Here is a 23,214-nt window from a genome sequence, read left to right as displayed (position 1 = left end):
AAATCACTTCTCAGTTGCAAAATATGGTACACAGTAGCAGCCAAGCAAAGCTTACAAAGAATGACCTGCAAACTCTTCCCTTTCATCATACAAATCCATTCTACAATATTATCCCAATCAATATTTGGATTTGGAATCAAACACGCATCCATCATATTACTCCAAACTCTACGGTAGAAACTGCAATGAAAAAAAGGTGAGCAATGGACTTCTGTCTGCTATAAAAGAACTAGCACAAAGTGTTCCCTTCAAATCCCCAATAGCACATCCAGTCTTTAGTTATAAGAGCATTCCTAAAAACCAACCATAGCAGAAACGCATGACGAGGAATGGCTAACGGAAACCAAACAACATGACACCAAGGAATTTCTTGAGACTTGGACCCAAGACAGTCCCAAGTCCTCTGAGCATGAATAAACACCATTCTTAGATTTCCAAATAGGAACATCCAATCCACTAATGGCAATATCCGAGAGTTTACACTGAATTTCCACCATTTCATCAGACCAAGTAGGAGGCCAAGCCCAATTATCATTTCTGAAAACAGTAGACACTTTAGCATCAAGACAAATTCCCGAGTCATAAACAACTTGGTACCCATATGTGTCAAGCAATCGACTTGTCGGGTGCCAATTATCAACCAAAGAGAGATAGAGTGACCTTCCCTAATTTTGAACCTTAAAAACTCTTTTGCCACTTCCCGGAGCTTGAGTAACTTCTTCCAACTCCATGAACAATTCTTGGGAATGGAGATATGCCACAAACTTTTATACATGACAAAACAGAGAAAAGTAGTGCTTTTATGAGTTTCATGCACAATGTCCACGCCATTCTTATCGTTCAATATAATAATTATTTTGCTTCTTTTATCTAATTTGTTTCTAGGGTGTGAAATTGCTCAGGCTTCTCTAAAATCTAAGTACTGATGGGTGGTTTTTGTTGCAACCGCTTCATGCTATCGGCGCGGCCGCCTTTACTCCAAAGCTCAACCCTCTCTCTCTCTCTCTATTACTCTAAGAGCATCTCAAGCAGGCTAGTCAAATGCCTCAAAATAGTCAAATTTGACTATTATCAATTTTATTTCTTCCAATCCAACAGATGAGGTAAAGTGACTATTTTTCTTATCGAATGAATAACAAATAGGCTATAGAGCCTATTCACTATTCATTCTATAAGAGGATCTCCAACAATAATAGCCAAAGTAATTATTGAAAAAGTACAACTCTTTATTTTAGCTACTACTTTTTTTTTTATATTTTCTTCAACCGATTCTCTATTTTACTCTCTACTTACATTTAAATATTATTTTGTGTGAGAAAAAATGTGAAAGAAATAGGGAGAGAGAGAAAGAGAAAGAAGGAAAGGGAGAGAGAAAATAATAAAAACTCTTTGTAGTGTGAATAGTGAATAGGCAGAAGAGCCTATTTACTATTCACATTAGAAGGAAAAATTCTGCCTATTCTATTGGAGACGAAAAAATGGCTCATAATAGTCAAATTTGACTATTATGAACCATTTACCTATTCTGTTGGAGATGCTCTAACTAATAAAATATTGAGAAAAACTAAAACTAAAATAATATGATATTTATAATTCATGTATCCCACTCTCTCTTCTACCAACTTTTCATTATAAAAGCATGGGGTAATTACCTTTTCCCCTCATCAACTACCAGCCATTGTCAACATGCGCCCATGAACTGACACCTCGACCAAAAGAGAGCATTCAACTACCAACTTTACACACTTTGCCCTCTTCCGTCAAGGAATTCCGTTAACTTGGACGGAATATTCCATTTTTGGGCGTTAATTTTGGTTTAAAGACCAAAATGCCCTCCAACAGTAATTAATAAAAAAAATATTAAATTAATATGTTTAAAAAAGTTGAGGGCATTTATGTCTTTTTACGAATTAAACTGACGGAAGGGGGCAAAGTGTGAAAAGTTGGTAGTTGGATGCTTTCTTTTGGTCGAGGTGTCAGTTCATGGGGGCATGTTGACAATGGCTGGTAGTTGATGGGGGAAAAAGGTAATTACCCCTAAAAGCATGCATAATAATGAATAACATGATTATTGAAAACAAACAAAATACTAACGATGCTAATGATATTGAATATGAACAAATTGATGAAACTCCCTATGTACAAATTTCTCATGAGCATATCCTTGAATTTCTGGAGTTCATTGAAAGGCATGTGAACATTAGAGACGGTCAAACTCATTCTCAATTGCAATCCGACCTTATCAAGCACATGTGGGAATTGCATAGTCAATATTCTTCAGAATTATTAGTCTTATTGTATGTTTCTAGTTGCTTTGTTTTCCTTTTTGCATTGTTGTTTTTCTGTTGCTTTTATTTTTATTTTTATTTTTTTTATATTTAAAAATATCAATTGCTTTGTTTTTTGTTGCTTTGCTTTCATAAAATTGTGTAATTTTGCTAGAATATTGAACTGATGCAACATTCATACGGTGTAGCTCAAAGAATGTGTGGAAATTCAATATTTTCTCTTTCATTGAGTATTGACAAAAAAAGAAGAAGAAAAGAATGATAAATAATATTTAAATGCAAGTAAAGAATAGAATAGAGAATTTGTTGAAGAGAATTGTACTTTTTCAATAGCTACTTTGGCTATTATTGCTGGAGATACTTTAAGCTCTTTATGTAGCACATCCACTTTGTAAGACATTTCTTAGTTGGGTAATGTAACGTTCTAAATAATTAATTAATTGATAATTAACTTCACGGTTCGCCTCCTTGTCTCACTTACCTCAGAAGTTGGGATCTTAGGATCCTCATTAGAGAGTCTATAACGAAAGACTTGTTACTTAACACAATAAGATATTCATAAATCATACCCACAATAGATTAATTCCAGATAAAGTCTAAAACATCATAACATAACATAGATAATATCAAAAGTTTCGATCTAAGACTGGTCATCAAGTCGAATATAAAAATATTACAACCCAAGTGTTAGAAACTTCCAAATAGCATAAGTCTAAAATAACTAACCCAAAACGGTAAACAATAAACGTCATCGAAAGTCAGATCACGATCTTGAATAGCAGTAAAAAGGGCTCATAATCAACGTTGTCCAAACTATCCTTGTTGGCTTGAAGATACTGTAATACCAAAAGAAACTCTATGAACAATCACCATGCTTTCCCATGTAAGAATCTGACAAGCTTGGATCTAACTCATCAAAAATGAGCTTGGTTAGGTCTAGGCATGTATACGAGTCGAGCTCGGGCGAGTAGTGGTTGTCCGAGCTCGGCTCGTTTAGAATTTTCACAAGCTTGAGCTCGGCTCGAGCTCGTGACGGGTATGAAATGTTGAGCTCGGCTCGGCTCACCAAGAGTAAATTCTTGTCCGAGCTCGAGCTCGAGCTCGGTTTTTTGATGAGCCGAGTGCCTTATCAAGCACTCGGCTCGTGAGGACAAAATCCAGTATAACCAAAACCAAGCTAAAGCCAACAAAGCAAGAACAAAACCTCAAAATCTCAACATAAATCAATCCTAAAAAAATCCTATGAAATTAACATCATTTTCGAGTTCTACTCGTGGTGGGTATAACAAAATCGAAAGTAAGAGCTTGAGATTTACATTTTCTTGATAGATTCTCACACATTGTTTCACCATTTTCTGACTTGATCTCGTTGGTTCTTCATTCAATTGCACCAGAGATGAAAGATAAGCTCCTTTGAACCCCCGTTGAGAGGTTCACCCCTAACAATACGCAAACACCGGCTTTCAAGCTGCAAACTCCGGGGCAAACTACGGCTTTGAGTCTTTGACTCTCATGTCGCCTAAACTCATTTCCTTTGCAAAGCTGGTTCCTGTCCGGGCAGCGGGCGCAAGAGAATGAAAATGAGAAGAAAAGAAATGGGAGAGGAGAGAGGGGAGAGGGGAGAAATAAGAGAAAATGGGTGTTGTGACTTGGGGTGTCGTAATTCGCAATTTAGGCCTGGTAGATCACGTGGGTGCACAGTGTTGGAGAAGGCACTAGAGTAGAGTCTAGATTGTTCTTTAAACAAAAAAAAATAAAAAAAAAAATAACTGGCATCCATTAGCTTAACGTGCATTTTGCAACAAATATTTGGTGTACTTTAAAAAAAATAAACGAATGAATTGCATCCACAGATCCACAAGGTTAACTTGCATTTTGTAACAATTATTTTTTTTTTTTAAAATTTTTTTTTTAAAATTTTTTTATTTTATAGATTTGTAACAAATACTTTTAAGTTCTCATCAAGAATGAATAGCATATGACATCCACGTTTGCACTAGCTAGTTTGTTCAAGATTCAAGAAGGCACTACTTTAGAAAAAAAAAAGGGCACTAGTTTTAAGTTATATTTTTTATATCTATAAATTAAAGTTAAAAGTTATATGTTTTTATAACAGACCTTTCTATCTGAAAAACATTTTTAGAATTTTTTGTTTTATTTATTTGTAATATGATCAAGATCTTTTGTAATTTTTATACAACATTATTGAGAAAAAAATTTTAAATGAAATGTGTTTGGTGTCATTTTTTGAGTAATTCTATATGTCATACCAATGTCCACCTTGTATCTTTTTAATAATGATGTGGTTTTTAAAATCACAATTTGATCATAATTCAATAACGATCAATCACACGAGTGATGCTAGAAGTCACTCTTTTGTCACTCTTGTGTCCCTCATTTAGCTTGTGATTAATCACTAATAAATTTTGATCAAGTGGTGATTTTAAAAGCCACAACAATGGACACGAGAGTGACAAAAAAGTGATTCCTAGAATTACTCTCAATCACACAATGATGATTTTAAAAGTTATGTGACTATGTCATTATGACTTATGATGTAGTTACAAGTTATGTGACTATGTCATTATGTGGTTATAATAATTTATTGTTATAGCTTAATTTTTAATTATATATAGTTATGAATTATGATTTATATTTTATGATATGAGATTATTTATAATATGATATGAAAATTATATAAATCATGCTTAATTACTTATCCTAACTTCCTCACTATCTAATAATAACATTTATATGATATAATATAAGTAGATAAGCATTATCATTATAATTAAGATACATAGGACATTGGACCATAAGATTATTAGATTTTGTAATAAATATACATTGTGCCATATGACATGAGATTTAATATCATACAAATTGTTAGATCAAATTTAAATTTAATCAAATGAATTGCTATATCATATCATCTATTGTTATTAGATCATAGTACATTGTTAGAATTTAGATCACACTTAATTATACAGTGATACAAAATAAGTATTGTTAATATGATTATTACATTATACATTGTGCCATATGACATAAGATTTAATATCATATAAATTATTAGATCATACTTAAATTTAATCAAATGAATTGTTAGATCATATCACCTAGCTATTGTTATTAGATCATAGTACTTTGTTAGAACTTATATCACACTTAATTATACAATGATACAAAATAAGTATTGTTGATATCATTATTACATTATGCATTGTGCCATATGAAATGAGATTTAATATCATATAAATTGTTAGATCATACTTAAACTCAAATGAATTGTTAGATCATATCACCTACCTATTATTGTTAGATATTATTAGAACTTTGATTACACTTAATTATACAATGATGCAAAATAAGTATTGTTAATATCGTTATTACATTATACATTGTGCCATATGACATGAGATTTAATATCATATAAATTGTTAGATCATACTTAAATTTAATTAAATGAATTGTTAGATCATATCACCTAGCTATTGTTGTTAGATCATAGTACATTGTTAGAACTTAAATCACACTTAATTATACAATGATACAAAATAAGTATTGTTAATATCATTATTACATTATATAATAAAGATATAATATACTATATCACATAAGATTTAATATCATATAAATGGTTAAATCATATGCATTTCATATAAATTCTGATGATAATACATATGATCATATGTACTTGCAGAGCAAGCCTTTTCTAGATGATTTTATAAAAAATCTATGATTTCTCAAAAAAAAAAAAAAAAATCTAATGATATGAATTCTAATAATTATACTTAATTTGTGATTATAAGAAACACATTGTTGATTTTAATGCTAATCAATTGATTTTGGATTATACCAATTACATTGTCATTGTATATGATATGATTATTTGAATAATACGATTAAGTATCAAGATTTTCATTAAATCATATGATTAACAATTTATTGTTAATTCAACAATCATTAGATATTTAATTACTAGACTTAGAGTCTTAGTCTCTTAAATCATATAAGATATAATCATATTAATTATCTTTTATAATTAAATTATATATTATATAGATACTTATAGATATAACTAATAATTATATATTTTATAACAATAATTAATTATTGTTAATTAATAAGTTATATACTAAATAAGTTATTTTTATCAATATAAATATGCATTTATTAATAAATATGTATATTAATAAATATATACGAGTTGGGCTAATAAGCGAGCCGAGCCTTTTTACGAGTATGTTCACGAACTTTAAACGAGCGAGCCGGGTTTTATACGGGTATGCATCGTTTAATAATTGAGTATAGTTTCGTGTCCACAAATAGCTCATTTAATAACCGAGTCGCGCACAAGCAAAGCCTTATCGAGCCGAGCCCAAGCGAGCTCACGGGTAGCTTTGCTTCGTTTACATCCCTAGTTAGGCCATCTAGAGCCTTCGGGAACAAAGGTTCCTTAATCCTCGATTCGGCCATCAGAAATTAGGCATAAATCAGGCAAATTATAACACAATACATGTTTTACAGGTGAAAAAGATAAAGTGTAAGTCCACGACTTAGTAATTAAGTATATACATGGCGAACATGTTATCATTTGATGAACTCAATTGTTTAGCAAAAATGTTTATAGATCACAAGCGGTAATATAAAGTGCAGTCCTTTATTAAATGAAACGAATATCACGAATATGCACTATAGACATAGCACGTGCGTGATGTATATAGTCTACTCAAGCTCTTAACTCTTTCTTGGTAGGGTTTGTGCTGCCTCGAAGGACCTGTAGTACAACAATGGTACTTGTAACGACTCAAGGAAAAGCACTAGCCACATCTGCGTTGTCATCCCAAAAGGACTAGTTAATTTGTTGCTTTCCTAAAATCCTTTATAAAGCCTAGTTTCACCTAGTAACTAGGCAATGTGGGACTTAGCACCCATGAGTATCTTTATAAATCACTCACTCTATGTGAGCTATTCATCTCTTCCCAATATGGGATTGGGGTGTTACAAACTCCCCTTCTTAAACTCCTGACATCCTCGATAGGGCCATGTCATACGGTGCTCCAGTACCACATGACCTGGCATTACTAGGTGGATCTGATACCATTTGTAACGGCCTAAGAAAAAAACGCTAGCCACATCTGCATTGTCACCCCAAGAGGACTAGTCAATTTGAAGCTTTCCTAAAATCCCCTATAAAACCCAGTTTCACCTAATAACTAGGTAATGTGAGACTTAACACCTATGAATATCTTTATAAATCACTTATTCTATGTGAGCTATTCATCTCTTTCCAATATGGGACCGAGGTGTTACAGTACTCTAGTGAAGCACACAAACTGTCATCGCTAGTGGCCTGACCGGATTTAAACCCCAGGATGATTCACACCACTAACGATGCTGTCATTGTAATCATCACCCATACAAGATTGCGCTGGTCACCTAAAAAACCATTGGATCTAAGGTCAAACAACATCAACATAAATCTCTGGACCATAAGGTCAACCTGTATATTGGTAAGCCCATGATCGTCATCTATACTAGAAGTACTATGTCATACGATGCAATTAATCATTGTCTTTTGTAACGCCCCGCCTTTTATAAAAAGGCGTAAGTGAAAATTTTGATTTTCACGTGACATTACGACATCATCAGAGTTATAAATTGGTAGCGGAATATATTTTTTTAATAACACATCAGAGTTTCTAACAAAAATACTTCAAAATATATATAAAGAGTGTAATTAAATAATTACACATTAAAATAGTATTTGTGTCACATATGGCACGGATAATTTACAAACATTATAATCATAGCATCATTAATGCATACCAACAAAAATATAAATATTGTTCACCGAATATAATAATAATAATAATGGACTAGACATAGTAGTCAACAAAAATGAGAGGCATCCAAGCTACAGACACTGCTACCAAGATCACCTAAAGGTCTGGACAATTCTGATACTCATCTTCTTCATAATCTGTATTAATATATAATATAGAGAGAAATAATAACACAAAAATACCTAGTGAGTCCACTGTTGTCAATAATATGATGATTACTGATTTATTTAACAATATACGATGCAATGATATGATGTAATGACAGTTTTATATGCACAGTCTTAATTATTTTCTTCTTGCACTCCTCTCATACCAGGGCCATTAAATCCCTGTTCGTTTAAGCCTCTAATTATTGGAGCACAGACTCCCTTACCATGTTTTCTTAGCTTTTCCGCACTAGTAGTCAAAGTAGCATATTTAGTACATTGGTCATCCCGACAACCAAGTACATTGACCATCCCGACAGTCAATTAAGTAGCCATAACTTGCCTAGTACATTGACCATCCCAACAGCCAACTTGTACTTATTATTGTTTTTTCGCACAGGCGGTATGCCTGTCCATTGGTCATCCCAACATCTAACTTGTTATTAACCCTGCATCAGAATTATCAACAGTATGCAATATACTATTTCTATGCATATAATTAAATAAAGCAGAAATCACACATTATAGAAAACATCCACGTATGATCCTCAGTGAGTAAGAATACTCATAGTAATTCTTCTGACTTGGAAAGCGTTTACAAATAAATATTCTCTGCAATATAATTTAACACAAATAATTGTGAATTAATATAATTCACTAAAAATACTTTTTAACTCTATTCTCATTTCTAACATTTAAACTTTAACATAATCTCTTATTTTCGCTCTAACATTACTACAACATATAAAATTAGTCAAATTACAATTTATTATTAATCTTTTATGCAGACATTATTACGACATTTCTTAAGGCCTTTAAATATCCATTTATCCACATAGATCTCGTAATACCAATTTTATAAAAATATGTATAATAGTTAAAACTCACAATTTTTATAATAAAGTTTCGTAACAAAAAATAACAGAACTTTTAATTAAATAATATTAAGGCAGATATTGTTTCAATTATTCTAACGATCATAGTTATAAAATAATTCCAATTATATAAAATTGAGCAGAGTAACAGCATAAGCATTAATAGTGCCTAATATTACTTTTAAAACATTTGAGCGGCGTAACGACACTTTTTGTAAAAACATCATTTTTAATCGGGCATTATAATGACGTATTTTATTACAATTATCCACACACACACACACACACACACACACATAAAATCTAGGACATGAATGTAAAATAACCTTCAGATTATATATATATAAATAAGGCCTACACACACATCTTTCATCAATAAGTTATATATATTATTAGTAATGATTCACTACCATCTAAATATACAATTTTTTATCACCTTCCCTATGTGACAAGGTGGTCCCTCACCTTAATTTATTTTTAAAAAATAATAAAACTAAAAAAGTAGTGGAGAACCACCTTTCCTATAGGCGATAAAAAGTTGTATCTTTAGGTGACATTGAATCATTACTCATATATTATATATATACACGTATATGTCTCCTTTAACTCACACAAATATATGTATTTCACACACAACACGTTTTCCACAACTTACACCTGACGCGCACACACTTTTTTTCTTCCCTTTTCTTTTTTTTTACTCTCTCTTCTTGCAGGTAGAACCCGAGACACCAAAGAGAGAAGGAGGAGAGAGTTAGAGAGAAAGAAACTTACCCAATGAAAGTTGCAGGCCCGAGAGTGAGGAGACAGAGAAGAGATGGAGACTATTCTGATTTTCTGTTTGGGTTTTGGCTAAGAGGAGGACAGAGGGCTGTTGGTTAGAGAACTTATTCTCTATTTTCTGTTGCTGAAAATTGAGAGAAGAAGAGAGTTACTGCTGTGTACAGAAAGGAACGAACTAGAGAGAGAGAGGAGTTCCAGTTTCTCCAGAGAAACAGAGAAGAAGATGTGCAAGTGGTTGAAGGGGCTGCACCTCAATATATATTAGCTTCAACGGTAGAGATTGCTTGGATCAAACTCATCTAACGGCTGGGGCTGCAACTTGGGCAGCAAGTTGTGATGAAAGGGGGCACGAAAGTCACCATATAAGATTCTCAAAATATCCGTATTTTATCTCTAAGTAACTAGAATTAAATCCTAACTAAATGGTCGTTAACCAAGTTAGTTCGTCATTTCTTGTTAGTTATAGGAACTGATTTCTTGATTTGGGTTATGACGTGCGTGGACTGGGCTGATGTTAATGATTCTATGGGCTAGGGGTTGGGTTCCTAAACATGTGGGCTGCTGGGTCTTAATAAATAGAAGTGGGCCCACAAATCATTATTGTTTAAATTTCGTCCAGATCAGGGTACCATTTTTCGTGGATATTTTTGGGCACTAAACGGAGTCCAAAAATTATAAAATTCGGAAGGTAGTTAGAGGACTTCTAGACGAGCATTCTGGTTTTTGAATAAACTAAAACAGAGTTCATTTGACCCTATTTCTGTTGTTCTAAAGTTTAAGGTTTGTTTAAACTTTTATTAAACTAAAACTATAAATGCTTCTTAATAAATGAATATTTATTTTCATAAATATTCATATTTATTCTTTTACGTTATTATTAGGTCATAAATCATATTTTAAGATATTTTATTCAATATCTTAAAATACAGGGTATTACACTTTTACATGGATGCATTTATAAAACTCACACGATATAATATTCCCTTTTTAATCGGTCGTTTACACAAAAATAGAGTCCACAATTAATCCAAAATGTATTTCATGTGAGTAATAAACATATATGGTTGATACATAAAATAATCAAGTTGTAAGAAAAGATAATAACAAGTATTTATATGAGTTTTACTTACCTTGGTTGTAAGGAACTTCCGGATAATCCTCTTAATACTCACCAACATCGAAATCTGTGAAAGAGTCCATTATTAATTTATGTCTAAACTAAAAACTCCTAACCCTAAACTGGTCAAAACATTCTACCCGACTATCGTTCGAGGGAGCCATCGATCCATCCTTAGAAATTCTTGATGATCTCTATTCTTGTAAAGGCATGTACTGTTTATGTTAGTGAAAAACACATATCTTAATTAGGGTATCTCATTCATAGGATACAAAAGTTTCCAAAATAGTAAATAAGGCAGTCTTTAATGCACCGTTTACTCCAATTTTAAGGAGAAAAGATATTCAAACCTTGCGGCTGATTTTGGAGTACACACTACACAGACCACCACCGCTAGCTTAAAGAAGAAAAATATGAATTAGGCACGCGCGTTCTTTATTTTTGTCTTCCATATCTAATTAGGCATCGGCTAATAAAGTCTTCGGACTCCTTTCAAGTCAATCTTTTATATAACACTTGCAGAAGTATATATATGCTCTCAAATTCAACATTTCAAGTCAATCTTTTATACATATAACATGCACTTGCGGAAGGGTATATATATATATATATATATTATTTTTTCATAGGTACGTTGCTTGCCAGCTAATGAAGGTATATATGCTGACCATCCAGCATTGACAATGATCCCCCAATTTTTAGAAGAGAAATGATTTATTATTTTTTATCTGGCATACATTTGTTGTATATTTTAATACATCTTTATTTTCAAATCAATCATTGAATTTATGAGACCTACGTGTAAGTGTCACAAATTCAATAGTTGATTTGTAAAATAGTTGTACATCAGATGGACATGTATCATGTCTCTTTCCGAAAAGACAAAAAGAAAACAAAAAATTACTAGATCGATGATTTACAAAAGAGATGTACAACAAATATACACAAGATGGACGTGTATTAGGTCTCTTTTTGAAAAGACTAAACACTTTCATTTGCCACAAATACACGGTGCACGCACTCGAGATAACGATTCAAATTGTTGCAGTTGCATGTCAAATAAAAAAAAATCCATTGATTTTGACTTAACAGATTATAATAGCATGCTACTGAGTAATTAAATAAAACTTATGTCGTAATTTTATTAGCTCTTACATGTCACACTAAAAAAATATTTGATGCAGGTCAATTCATGAAAATATTAATATGAGGATGGACGAGCTAGTTTCACTTTTTTTTTTGTTAATTTTTTGATTTGATAGTTAATTCATCCCCAGCTGCAACTTCACCAAGAGTATTAATTTATTATGGTAAGTGTGTATTACACTACAAGTACTTTGATTTGGTCAAGGTAAACGAAGGTGAAGACAAATGATATCTTTGTACGTTAGGCTCGTCCTTGATACTCGGAAGGTTTAGACTCAGGTTGTGCTAACAGACAGGACAACCTGTGTTAACAAAAGTTCCATGCTATCGCTATGGAATAATTATCAGAACACCATTGTCAAGAGGTAATACGTACCATGGAAACTGTTATGCCATATCTATTTTCCAATTTCTTTCTTCCGTATTAAATCCATGCACTACTTCTATAGCATTAGCATCCCCTCCCGGCACAACATTTTGCATCCCCAAATCTCTACGCTAGACAGCTGTTAGAGCCTGCCAGATCAGTTTTATATATATCTTAAGCGACAATAATTTAGTAGTTGGTCGCTTTCATCTTATACGCTTACGGCTTACGGCTTACTGTTCTTACTTTTCAAGTCCTACCTCTCTTAATAAGAGTTCGTCTGACTCAAGGCCATCCAAAGCTTCCAAGATATTCAAACATAATCATGAACATCAATACCAGATTCTCTTTTTCTCTTTTCCTCTTCATTATTATTTCTGAAAGCTTCTTTTTGGCCAAGGGACAAAACACGACGGTCCCAGTTAACGTTGGTGTGGTTCTTGACTTGGATACGTGGAATGGGAAGACGGGGTGGAGTTGCATCAATATGGCTCTTTCAGACTTCTACGCCTCTCATTCTTACTACAAAACTAGGCTGAGAATTACCGCCAGGGATTCCAAAAGCGATGTTGTTGGAGCAGCTGCTGCAGGTTCTCTCTCTCTCTCTCTCTCTCTCTCTGTGTGTGTGTGTGTGTGTGTGTGTGTGTGTGTGTGTGTGTATGTGTTTTGTTTTACGTAATCAATGACAGCTTTTTGTTTACATTTTTTCATTCATTTCCTCCAATATATTCTTAACGGGATGAAGCCACTATGTATTTAGATATCGTTAAAGCTTCTTCACCCCAATATAGAGATTAGATTTAATATATAATTCGTTTTGGTCGTTCGATCTCCTTTAAGAGAGTTTTGGTAAAGCCCCGATTATACAAAAAGTTCAACTATATGCCAAAACTCAATTCATATATATATGTTAGATCGATTCTTGTTGAAATTGATCTAATTAGAATTTTTATTATGTGGACGAAATCGGGAACATCTGACTGGGTTATTGTTATCATAGAAACAGAGAAGAAGACCAAAGTATAAAAAAGGCTTTTTTTTTTTTTTTTTTTTGACATGTCTACACGAGAGGGGGAGGGGAGATTCGAACTAGTGATCTCCGCTTCATGAGGTGTGCTCCCCAGGCAATTGAACTACTCCCAGGCGATTGAACTACCCCTCGAGGACAAAAGGCTTTGTTACTTACAAGTGATTCAAAATGTATATGGTGATAAGGCTTATTTATAATGCATATATATGACCTGAAAAATAAAAAAACATACAGTATATATATATATATACTAATCAACCACAAACAAACAATACTAATCAACCACAAACAAACAATCACCCAAAATATACAACATACAACATACTAATCAACTACAAACAAACAAAAAACAATAAAGCAATTGACATAAATATTTAGTGATGAAGTGAAAACTCTTTGAACTCAAAGACAAAAACTACTCCGGGGTAGCCATCCCAGGAAATCAATCTAGTAACAAAGAATCTACGAATTACAAGGTATTAATACTCACAAAACATTTACAGTCGCCACACTCTTAAATTACAATAGTTAAAGTCATTACGTAAGAAATGATAACTTTTGCTTTCATTTTTTTCATTCATTTCCTCCAATGTTCTTCTTAACGGATTAAAACTCTTTTGAGGGTTACAACAATGGATTAATGGGATATTGAAGCCGTTGCATGTGCATGTAGATACCGTTAAAGCTTCATCACCCCCAACACATAAGTGTTAAATTGCTAGTACTTGTTTTAAAAGTTATTTAATTGAAATGGGGTGAATAACTGACAAAGTAAAACTCTGATATCACGTTAAATCATCATTTGTTTCAAAAGCTTATGTTGATAGGAAGAAGTATATTTAATCATTTAATCAATACTTTAATAATAACAACTTCATAAAAATTAGATTTAATATATAATTCGTTTTGGTCATTCTATTTAGTATTTATAATGGTAAAGAGCTTTGGTGGTTCTACTCCAGAAGAACTAGCTAGTTTTATGTCTGATAAATCATAAAACTGGAATGTAGAAATTAAAAACTGCACTTGTTAATTACTTGTTAAAATTTATGACCAAGGAACCCCGCCATTTTCTTTTAAGAGAGTTTTGGTGAAGCCCGGATTATACAAAAAGTTCAACTATATGCCATCGGGAACATCTGACTGGGTTATTGTTAAGATAGAAACAGAAGACCAAAGTATGAAAAAGGTTTTGTTACTTCTAATTAAGTGATTCAAAGAAAAGGGTTTTTTTTTTTTTTTTGTTAAATTTATTTATTTTTTCTAATTGATAACTGAGAAGGGTTACAAAGGGGAGTGGTAAGGCTTAATTATAAAGCATATATATGACATGAAAATATACCGCATACAGTACATATAGCTAATAGCTGGTACAATGTATATATAGGCCAGATTTAGTAAATATATATGCATGGCAAGAAGATCTTGAGGATCCTTACATGTGATACAGACAAATATCGCAAGAGATGATGCTGACTTTATCACCTTGAATATGGCAAAATATAAGAATAGGAGGATATCTTAGTGAACATGTATATCTGCAAGCTGATTAGCAGATCGAGGCAATAGATTTAGGCGAACTAGCATCCTAGTATATAGATGAAGTCGTAGAAATTAATGATAGTTGATCTGTGTGTGTATAGTACACACGTGGAAGACTTAATTGTGGGTTATTTAAATGGATCTCTGACTGTCATAATAAATGGGTGAGCTGGTGGGGTCTGAGTGATACCCATGTGTTGCAAGATTACTCCTGTAGCCAAACAAGTTTTCTAGAGGTGGTGTCAACATTTGCGTAACAACTAATATATAATCACTTTTATATCAACTTTACCAAATGAGAAATGTTATAAATACTAAGAGTGTATGCGGTTGTAAAAATTGTCATTAGATTTAAAATTTAATAGTGATTAATCTAAAATCTAATATCGATTTTCATTGCATTTGAGAGTGTAAGAGTAGTATTTCTCTTACAAAATACTTATTTGTGAAGCTTTAAAATAGCCGCAAATACTATTTAATTTTTCTTTTTGTATGAAAATAACCTTTCAGAAACAGCTCATGCCAAGCTTAAGGTGAATACATATGAAAACTTTCATTTCCTGAAAACTAAATTAAGGGATAGGTTGTTATATATCATGAAGAGTTAATAAAAGATTGACTTGATGTTTTATATCATATATCATTACATTAAATCTCTAATCTTTTTGATTGCTTATCAAGACCACTGCACTTCGGCAATTATCCATTGATGTAAAGATGGTTACTAGATGGTCGATCATTTAGAGTTCGATTTGACATTTAATCAAATTTTTCTTTGTTTTCGAAACACAGCTCTGTACTTGATAAAAAATGTAGAACCGCAAGCCATCATAGGGCCACAAAACTCGATGGAGGCCAACTTTGTCATCGATCTAGGGAAGAAAGCCCAGGTGCCCATTATATCATTCTCAGCAACAAGCCCTTCTCTTACTTCCTTGCGGAGTCCATACTTTTTTCAAGTCGCTCAAAATGACTCATCTCAAGTGAAAGCTATAAGTGCAATTATTCAAGCTTTTGGATGGAGAGAAGCCGTGCCAATCTATGTAGACAATAGTTACGGGGAAGGTATAATACCCTTCTTGATTGATGCCTTGCAAGAGATTGATGCCCGTGTCCCCTATCGAAGTGTCATTCCTCCATTGGCCACGGACGACCAAATTGGTCAAGAACTTTACAAGTTGATGACGATGCAAACAAGAGTCTTCATTGTGCACATGTCACTCAATCTTAGTTCTTGGCTTTTCACCAAAGCAAATGAGATTGGAATGATGAAAGAAGATTATGTGTGGATCATTACCAATGGGATAGCCAATTCATTTAGTTCGATAGAAGCTTCAGTCATGGATTCAATGCAAGGGGTATTGGGTATAAAGACTTATGTTCCAAAAACAAAAAAGCTTAAAAATTTTACAATTCAATGGAAAAAGAAATTCCAACAAGACAATCCAAACTTTGTCAATGTTGAATTGGGTGTTGTCGGCCTATGGGCTTATGATGCTGCTTCCGCACTAGCCAGGGCAGTTGAGGAAGTTGGGATCACAAATCTTGGCTTTGAAAAGACAAATGTTTCAAGCAACTTAACTGATCTCGAAACTATTACGGTATCTCAAAATGGCCCGAAACTTCGTAAAGCATTATTGGGTGTAAGATTTACAGGCCTTACTGGAAATTTCAGTCTTGTCAATGGGCAACTACAATCATCAACTTTTGAGATAATTAATGTGAATGGTAATGGAGAAAGGGGGATTGCATTTTGGACTCCAGAAAAAGGATTGGTAAGAAAATTGAATTCGATGAATGCAAGCACATATTCCACTTCAAAGAACAATCTAGGACCTATTATATGGCCTGGTGATTCAAGCTCTGTCCCCAAAGGTTGGGAGATTCCAACAAACGGGAAGAAGCTGCAAATAGGAGTTCCAGTGAAGGATGGTTTTAGTGAATTTGTTAAGGTGACGCATGATCCTAGCACTAACACAACAAAGGTCACTGGGTATTGCATAGATGTCTTTACTGCTGTAATGGAAACATTGCCATACACTATTAGTTACGAGTTCATTCCCTTTGCAAAGCCTGATGGTGGAAGCGCCGGTAATTATAATGATTTGGTCTACCAAGTATTTATTGGGGTCGGTAAACATCATCTTACTATTTTTAGCAACTAAGATGACATTATTTTCCTTTGTTCTTTTCCCTCATAAATGCACTTATATTAATAAAAATGATGGAAGTAAATAATTTTCTTTACAGAAGTTCGACGCTGTAGTAGGAGATATAACAATCGTAGCAAATAGGTCTAACTTTGTGGACTTTGCATTGCCATACACGGAATCTGGAGTATCAATGGTTGTGCCAGTCAAAGACAGCAGGCCAAAAAATGCATGGGTGTTCTTGACGCCTTTAACTTGGGACCTTTGGATGACAAGCGGTTGTTTCTTTGTCTTCATTGGCTTTGTGGTATGGTTTCTTGAACACCGAATAAATGATGATTTTCGCGGGCCTCGCTCGCATCAGATTGGGACAAGCTTATGGTATGCCTTCTCCACCATGGTTTTTTCACATAGTAAGTTCCCTTTACCATATTCTAATTTATTCTTCTATGATAGTAACCAATGATTCAAATACTTAATACAAGGCCTATGCAATATATACCAGCATTACAAACTTGTATGCCTATTACAACTCTAAAAACTTATTTAATAGAAACTAGAAAGGTATGAAATTTCCATTCTTCTAGAATAATTTACTACTTATCCAGCCTACTGAACTTCCTGCTATTGGGTTGATGTATATATATTGCTCACACTCTCTGTTATAATCTCTCAAAGCAAATAATAGTTTTGTAATAGCCAACATGTTTTTGTGGTATGAGATTGGGTTAGAGAGGATTATAAGTAAATAAAATATGATTAATTAGGATATTAGAGTTATTAATACAAATTCTTAGGGTGAGTATATTGGGGATAAAAAGTCAATTAGCGTTTTAAAAGTGTTCAATCAAATATGGAGAGACCCATAAAAGATAACACGTATGATAAAATAAGAAATTTCTATTAAGAAGTCAGTAGTACACAAGAATGATACAAGTGTACTCAATTACCAGTACAAACTTTTTCTCTTAGGCTATGATGTACACACAACATCCTTTCTCTCTTGATTTGTGACACACAATACTCACAACCAACACACAGTAGACACTTTCTCTCGTAGTATGACACACACATCACAAACACTCACAAAGTACTCACACACTTACCACACCTCTTACCACTTATGCATTAATGGCATCACACTCTTTCTTAACCTTTCTTTTTCACACACAATAACATACATTGGTTGCACCTCCTTATATAGTCGATGTTAGTTGACTTTTATGGACATTCCAACTAGTACTTGATTCGACTTAAATGAGCTAGCCATGATCTATTAGGAAGAAACGTGAGAAAGAGTTGGAAAAGGCAGGTGGTTGAAGGCTGTAAGAGGTGAAAAAAAGGAAAGGAAGAACCGTGTAGAGAAAGAAGAGCAAGATCGAGAAGGAAAGCAAACTCATTAGAGGGGACGAGAGGTGTTGGTCAATGAGATCTGGTTGCTGGAGAAGAGATGGAGTGGAGGGAAAATTATGAAAGAGAGAGGCGAGGCGATGCTGCCGTTGTTCAATACTCCCCCTCATCACACAGCGACTCTCCTCAATGTAATAATTCATGTAGGAAAGCATTCTTCACATCAATTCTCTATAGCTTCTATAGTTTACTAGTTGCCAATATTGGAAAAACAAGTTGAAGTAATCTTAACCACAAGACTAAAGGTTTATCAAAACCCAATCCATATTGTTGAGAGGATCCCAAAGCCACTAGCAACACCTTATACCTCTTACTTAATCCATGTGGACAAGTCTTCACTTTATCAACCCTATCATATGAAATAGGTGTAACATCCTTTGATTTTGGAACTATACAGACTATGATTATCTTTAATGCAAATACTTCTTCTACTTTCCTCCATGTTGTGCTTTTAGCTTTTTCTTCAAATGCAACACTCTCTTCCTCTTTTTATTCTTCAATAGTATAAAGTACTGGATCTGGTGTTCTATGCACACCAATCTTCCATGGGCTATTCTCTCTTTCTATCTTTGACTCTAGCTTCATTTCACCAATTAATGGTATATGTCCCTCTATGGTTTTAGGATTGGATTGCATGATATTTTTTGGTTCCCTCTACTTTTACTCATGTGATTGGAGTTCACCTCAAAGTCAATGATCTAGCCTTCATCATAATTGACTACATTGAGTTTGGTCACTTCCAATGGTTTTTCCTCCAACTTAACTATAATAGCACCTGTTACTATTTCATCGATGATAAATTGTTGTTTAATAGCTTTCTAGTTGAACTCAACTTCTTCTTATGAGAAAATTCATCCTCAAATCTCGTTATGACAAAGGACGCTTGAAAATCCTATTAAGCTTCATTATAATACATGTCTTTGTGACAATTCGATCTCACTAAATTTCCTTCCGCTAAATCTTTCTTAAGTTGATACTCTCGAGGATAGTGTCATGTTTGACACATTTAAAGCATTTAATAATTTGATTCAGACGTTTAGTTTATCTTGAATGTTGATAATCTCTTTGCCAATTATTTTGAGTTTCCCTTGATTACGAACTCCTTTCCTTATGTTTTTCCTCGTCTTTTTCTTTCTTAAATGTGGCGCATCTTTGTCCTCTAGGTCGACGTATCCTGGTACCACTAAAAAGTGTCTCTTCCTCGTTATTCAGTGAGATCCAAACCAACTACTTGGCCAAAGTTTTTTGGTTAGCTAAAGATTTTTCATCTCCACAAGAAAACGGTTGGCCAACCTTGAACGACTATTATAAATCTTCAATATTCCGGACAACCCATGGATAATAATCCTTCTAATACGTTTTTCATTAATTTTAATAGTAGGATCTAATTCAAAAATTTCACAATAAAGAGACTTTGCCTTTGTAAAATGCCAATTAATTGTGAGCTCTTATTGGGTCGTAGATATTAACTCGCTCTCTAGAAGTTGAGGTTGCATACAATTTTTCTTCAAAAATAAAACAACCAAGTATATCCCACTCTTCGCTATATGTGGTGGCCTTTTTGAATCTGCTTCAGCATCTCCTTCTCAATTGTTATCTTAATCACAAGCATACATTGACATTCTCTATAGGAGGTGATACTACCACCAATAATCTCCGAAAGATCTTGTCCCTACAAATATGACTTCATGCATGTTTGCAACATGATATAATTCTAATTATTAAGCTTCTCCATTGCACTCAAAAAGTGGAGATTTTCCATAGTAACTTGGTGTGATCTAACACACTCCCATGTAAGCTTGGTCCCAAACTAACAAGCTTAACAATCCTAGATTGTGTACAAAAAGAATCTCCTGATGTGGTGCAATCTAATGGTCCCTGAATACGTAGCTTCACAATCTCTAAATATGCTTAAACGATCTCACGAATAGAATGTCAATGTGGTCCCTATCCATCTAGACCCTGCAATCCTTAACTGCGCTCAAATAAGAATCTTACAAACATAACTTTTAATGCAGTTCCTGGCTGTCTAGCCCTAATACCAGTTGAATCAAACATGAAAAGAACAAAAAAGGATAACACAATAAAATAAGAAATTTCTATTAAAAGCTCATCATTACAGAAAGATAATACAAGTGTATCACAAAAAACTTCTTAATTACAAGCACTCATTTTTTCTCACCTCTTATGACACACACACACACACACACACACACACACACACACACCTCTCACCACTCACTCATACATACATACAACACCAATCGTGTCCTGGACCATACAGTTTTTCTTGGGCTTTGTTTTTCATACACACTGTAAGACCCCAAATTTTATATAAGTTAACAAATGGAATACTCACATATTCCATGTAGTGCTACTACTTTTCTTAACACTTGTAGCAGAAGATTTCATGTTTTTTTCTTTTGGAACTACAAACTCAGTTTCACCAACAACGTAATATACTAGAACTTTTAAATGAAATAACATTCTATATATGAAACTTAATGCCATTATATAACTTACCTTAAATTTTGTGTACAAAAGTCAAAAGATGCCACATGTGACATTAATATCTAAAGTTGACATGACAGAAGTTAGCACATCAAAAGGGGAGGCCTCCTACTAATCTCATGGATTAATGTTGATCTATTTATTGTTACAATGGATTAATGTAGATATTTTGGTTGTTGAATTATTTTGCTTGATTAGTTGTCGATTGTCTAGAGAGGCCCAAGCTCTATAGGTGCAAGCCTTTCTCACATGCCTGGCTCATACGGTTGGGTTCATAGCTTGACAAGTATTCTTTGATTAGTTGCATTTGAAATGCATTTATGTTCTTTCCTAAAACCCTTTTGAGCTTAATTTACAGGGGAGCTAGTGTTAAGCAACTGCGCTAGGTTTGTGGTGATTGTATGGGTTTTTGTGGTACTCATACTCACTCAAAGTTATACTGCGAGTTTGACGTCACTCTTAACAGTTCAACAATTGCAACCAACTGTTACTGATGTCAAACAACTTATCAAGAATGGGGAGTATGTCGGATACCAAGAAGGTTCTTTTGTTTTAGGAATGCTAAAAGAAATGAACTTTGACACAAGTAAGCTTCGGCAATATAATTCTACAGATCAATGTAATGAACTTTTGTCCAATGGAAGTGCAAATGGTGGTATAGCTGCTGCTTTTGATGAAATCCCTTACATGAAGCTTTTTCTGGGTCAATATTGCTCAAATTACACCATGGTTGCATCGATATACAAAACTGATGGCTTTGGCTTTGTAAGCTCTCTTGTTTCTTTTGTGTGTGTGTGTACGCATGTAGTTACTCATGCAGATTCTTTATTATTTTAATGACTTGCAGGCCTTCCCAAGAGGTTCCCCTCTTGTTGCTGATGTTTCAAGGGCAATCTTAATTGTGACCGAAGGAGACAAAATGAAAGAGATTGAAAAGGCATGGCTGGGGACAGAAACCAATTGTCCAGACTCCAACACCCAGGCTTCTTCTAATAGTCTCAGCCTCGCTAGCTTTTGGGGCCTATTCCTCATTGCCGGTCTTGCTTCCTTATTAGCCCTAATAATCTCTGTAGGCAAGTTCCTTTACAAGGAGAGGGAGGAAATCTGTAGGCGTCTTAATGCAAAAGTCTCATTAGGAAGAAGAATTCGACATACATTGAAAATCTTTGACGAAAAGCGTACTTTTAGAGGGAGAGATCTTGAAGACAAAAGTGGCATTAATGTTGTTCGTAGTACATGCACAAGTGAAAGCCCACCAAACTCTAACTGCCCACCAACTCCATCAAGCCATTCAACACATGTCTTAGGAGATCAAGGAACGCCTTCTAGAGAATATGCTGATCTTAGTCCAATGGGTCAAGTGTCTCAACCACCAGCAGCTATTGAGCAAATTGTCGACCCAACTCAAGAGGGAACAAGAATCCCAGAAATAGTTCACGAAACCAGTTAATATATAAGTATTTTTAGTCTAATATGACAATGAAATAACATTTCCTGCTATTTCATCAATGATTAATTGTTATTTGATAGCTTCCTAGTTGAAATCCACTCATTCTGAGTAGACTTCATCTTAAAATTTGTTATGACAAAGGTTGCTTGAAAATCTTGTTTAACTTCTTTATAATACATGTTTTGGTGATCATTCGATGTCACCAAGTTTGCTTATGCTAAATCTTTCTTAAGTTGACAGTCTTAAGGATCATGTGCTTTTCTACCACAGTTAAAGCATTTAATGATTGGATTCATATGTTTTGTTTTCATTGAATGTTGTTAATCTCTTTCCTGACTATTTTGAGCTTCCTTTTATTGTGAAAGTTCTTTGTTTATCTTTTTCCTCATCTTTTTTCTTTCTTAAATATGGTGCATCTCTATCGTCTGGGTCGATGGGTCCTTTTACCACCAAAAAATGTCTCTTCCTCATTCTTCACTGAGACCCAAACCAACTACATGGTCAAATTTTTTTGGTAGGCTAATAAATTTTCCATCTCCTCAAGAGAAGT

The 23,214-nt window shown here is 33.9% G+C and overlaps 1 protein-coding gene across 1 annotated transcript; it reads left to right on the top strand.

Annotated features, from left to right (window-relative positions):
* Window positions 1-12,813: 12,813 nt before the first annotated feature.
* On the top strand, window positions 12,814-22,903 carry LOC133866702 (glutamate receptor 2.2-like). The gene is made up of 5 exons (XM_062303318.1): window positions 12,814-13,161; window positions 15,936-17,272; window positions 17,394-17,706; window positions 21,573-21,979; window positions 22,062-22,903. Exons 1-5 carry the CDS (start codon window positions 12,897-12,899, stop codon window positions 22,662-22,664), a joined length of 2,925 nt encoding a protein of 974 aa, XP_062159302.1. The 5' UTR covers window positions 12,814-12,896; the 3' UTR covers window positions 22,665-22,903.
* Window positions 22,904-23,214: the final 311 nt, after the last annotated feature.

The sequence above is a fragment of the Alnus glutinosa genome, chromosome 4 (assembly GCF_958979055.1).
Source record: "Alnus glutinosa chromosome 4, dhAlnGlut1.1, whole genome shotgun sequence".
NCBI lineage: Eukaryota > Viridiplantae > Streptophyta > Magnoliopsida > Fagales > Betulaceae > Alnus > Alnus glutinosa.
Note: the sequence above shows the minus strand (reverse complement) of the source record. Positions and strands in the feature narration are given on the sequence as shown.